The following is a 2,500-nucleotide window of genomic DNA, read 5'->3' on the forward strand; positions in this document are numbered from 1 at the left end:
CGTGTCAGGGTGGTCCGGGTATCCCCCTACCCCCCCCTCTCTCTCTCTCTCTCTCTCTCTCTCTCTCTCTCTCTCTCTCTCTCTCTCTCTCTCTCTCTCTCTCTCTCTCTCTCTCTCTCTCTCTCTCTCTCCCTCTCCCTCTCTCTCTCTCTCCCCTCCCTCCCTCTCCCTCTCCCTCTCCCTCTCTCCACTCTCTCCCTCTCTCCCTCCCTCCCTCCCTCCTCCCTCCCTCCCTCCCTCCCTCCCTCCCTCCCTCCCTCTCTCTCCCTCCCTCTCTCTCTCTCCCTCTCTCTCTCTCCCTCTCCATCTCTCTCTCTCTCTCTCTCTCTCTCTCTCTCTCTCTCTCTCTCTCTCTCTCCCTCTCTCTCTCTCTCTCTCCTCTCTCTCCTCTCTCTCTCTCTCTCTCTCTCTCTCTCTCTCTCTCTCTCTCTCTCTCTCTCTCTCTCTCTCTCTCTCTCTCTCTCTCTCTCTCTCTCTCTCTCTCTCTCTCTCTCTCTCTCTCTCTCTCTCTCTCTCTCTCTCTCTCTCTCTCTCTCTCTCTCTCTCTCTCTCTCTCTTTCTCTCTCTCTCTCACTCTCACTCTCATATATATATCTTCCATATATCCCTCCCTCCCTCTCCTTTACACCCACGTTGCCATCGCCGCCCACGCATCTCCATCTTTTCCTTCTTCTCTATTCTAAGCCACGAGTTGTTTTTCCCTGCCCGTTCTGTACTTACAGCAAAGTCCTTCATAGTCCTTCCAGTTCCGTTGTGTTCCTGATTACTGGTCGAGTTCTTCTCTCTTTTTTCTTTATGATGATGTTTTCCGTTTCTTTCGTAAGAGGAATCCCTAGTTGTAGAAATAGTCGTTGTGTTTTTTCTGTCTTTCTTTTCGATCCAGTATTGAACGGTAATCGTTGTGTTTTTCTTCCCCGATAGAATAACAAGTTGGCTTTTAAGGTAAGGTTATTTGAGCGTTATCACAAATACATACACACGTCAAAAATACGTACATACGCTGGCACACATAAACAGACATAGATATACACATACATATATGTACAAATATGCATATACATATACATGTACAAATATGCATATACATATCCATGTACAAATACACACATACATATACAAATGCACATATACATATACTAATACACACATACAGATACAAATGCACACGTACATGTACAAATGCACATACATATATATTCCTTTACATAAGCACATACACATCACGTAGAAGGACACATTCATGTAAGTATATATAGTCTCAGAAAAGGGAAGATGGAAGATGGGACGTGAATTGAGTGTGGGAGAAACGATGTTAACCCAAGGTGGGCATGCGTTTACTCACGCATATGCCCCACACACAAACACTCATTCTTTTGAGTACCTCCCTCTCCCCCTTCATGAAACACCCACCTGGTCCTTTCCCTTCCCCCACTCCTTCTCCCCTTTCCCGTCTCTTCTCCCCCTCATCGTCTCTCTTCTTCCCTTCTCGTCTCCCCTCTCCCCCCTCCCCCTCTCCGTCTCCCCTCTCCCCTCTCCCTTTCTCCGTCTCCCCTCTCCCCCTCTCCGTCTCCCCTCTAACCTCTCCTCTTCCCCATCTCCCGTCTCGTCCCCCCATCCCCCTCTCCTCTCTCCCTTCTTTCTACTCTTGTCCACCTTCTTGCGCGTAAACAAAGCCTTGAGATTCCATTTGCGACTTAATTTGTTTGAATCTCGCGGTAAATATTTATATTCCGTTTACCAAAGGTGTGGGTCTAGCCAGCCAGCCACCCGGTCCGGCCCCTTCCGTCCCGCCGGCCCGTACCGTGGGAACCGGTGCTCTCGGTGTATGTCGGGTGGCGAGCTGGCTTTGGTGGTCGTGCTGGGTTGGATTTGATGTTGGGTCGGGTTGGATTTGGTGGTCGTGTTGGGTTGGGTTGGCTTTGGTGGTCGCGGTGGGTTGGATTTGACGTTGGGTTGGGTTGGATTTGATGTTGAGTTGGGTTGGCTTTGGTGGTCGTGATGGGTTAGATTGGGTGGTCGTGTTGGGTTGGATTTGATGTTGAGTTGGGTTGGCTTTGGTGGTCGTGATGGGTTAGATTGGGTGGTCGTGTTGGGTTGGATTTGATGTTGAGTTGGGTTGGCTTTGGTGGTCGTGATGGGTTAGATTGGGGTGCGTTCGTGTTGGGTTGGATTTGATGTTGAGTTGGGTTGGCTTTGGTGGTCGTGATGGGTTAGATTGGGTGGTCGTGTTGGGTTGGATTTGATGTTGAGTTGGGTTGGCTTTGGTGGTCGTGTTGGGTTGGATTGGCTTTGGTGGTCGTGATGGGTTGGCTTTGGTGGTGGTGCTGTGTTGGGTTGGCTTTGGTGTTGAATTGGCTTTAGTGGTCGTGTTAGGATGGATTTGATGGTGTTGGTTTGGCTTTGGTGATCGTGTTAGGTTGGATTTGATGGTAGTTTTTGGTTGGCTTTGTTGGTCGTGATGGATTGGATTTGATGGTGATGTTGGGTTGGCTTTGGTGTT

General features: G+C 49.3%; 1 protein-coding gene across 1 annotated transcript in view; it reads right to left on the reverse strand.

Annotated features, from left to right (window-relative positions):
• Window positions 1-2,071: 2,071 nt before the first annotated feature.
• Window positions 2,072-2,500, reverse strand: part of LOC138862360 (sporozoite surface protein 2-like) — a 2,820-nt gene continuing 2,391 nt past the window's right edge. The window contains exon 2 of the mRNA XM_070124096.1: window positions 2,072-2,500. This exon is cut by the window's right edge and continues 318 nt beyond it. Coding sequence (XP_069980197.1) covers window positions 2,072-2,500 — 429 coding nt within the window.

This window comes from Penaeus vannamei, chromosome 8, assembly GCF_042767895.1.
Source record: "Penaeus vannamei isolate JL-2024 chromosome 8, ASM4276789v1, whole genome shotgun sequence".
Lineage (NCBI taxonomy): Eukaryota > Metazoa > Arthropoda > Malacostraca > Decapoda > Penaeidae > Penaeus > Penaeus vannamei.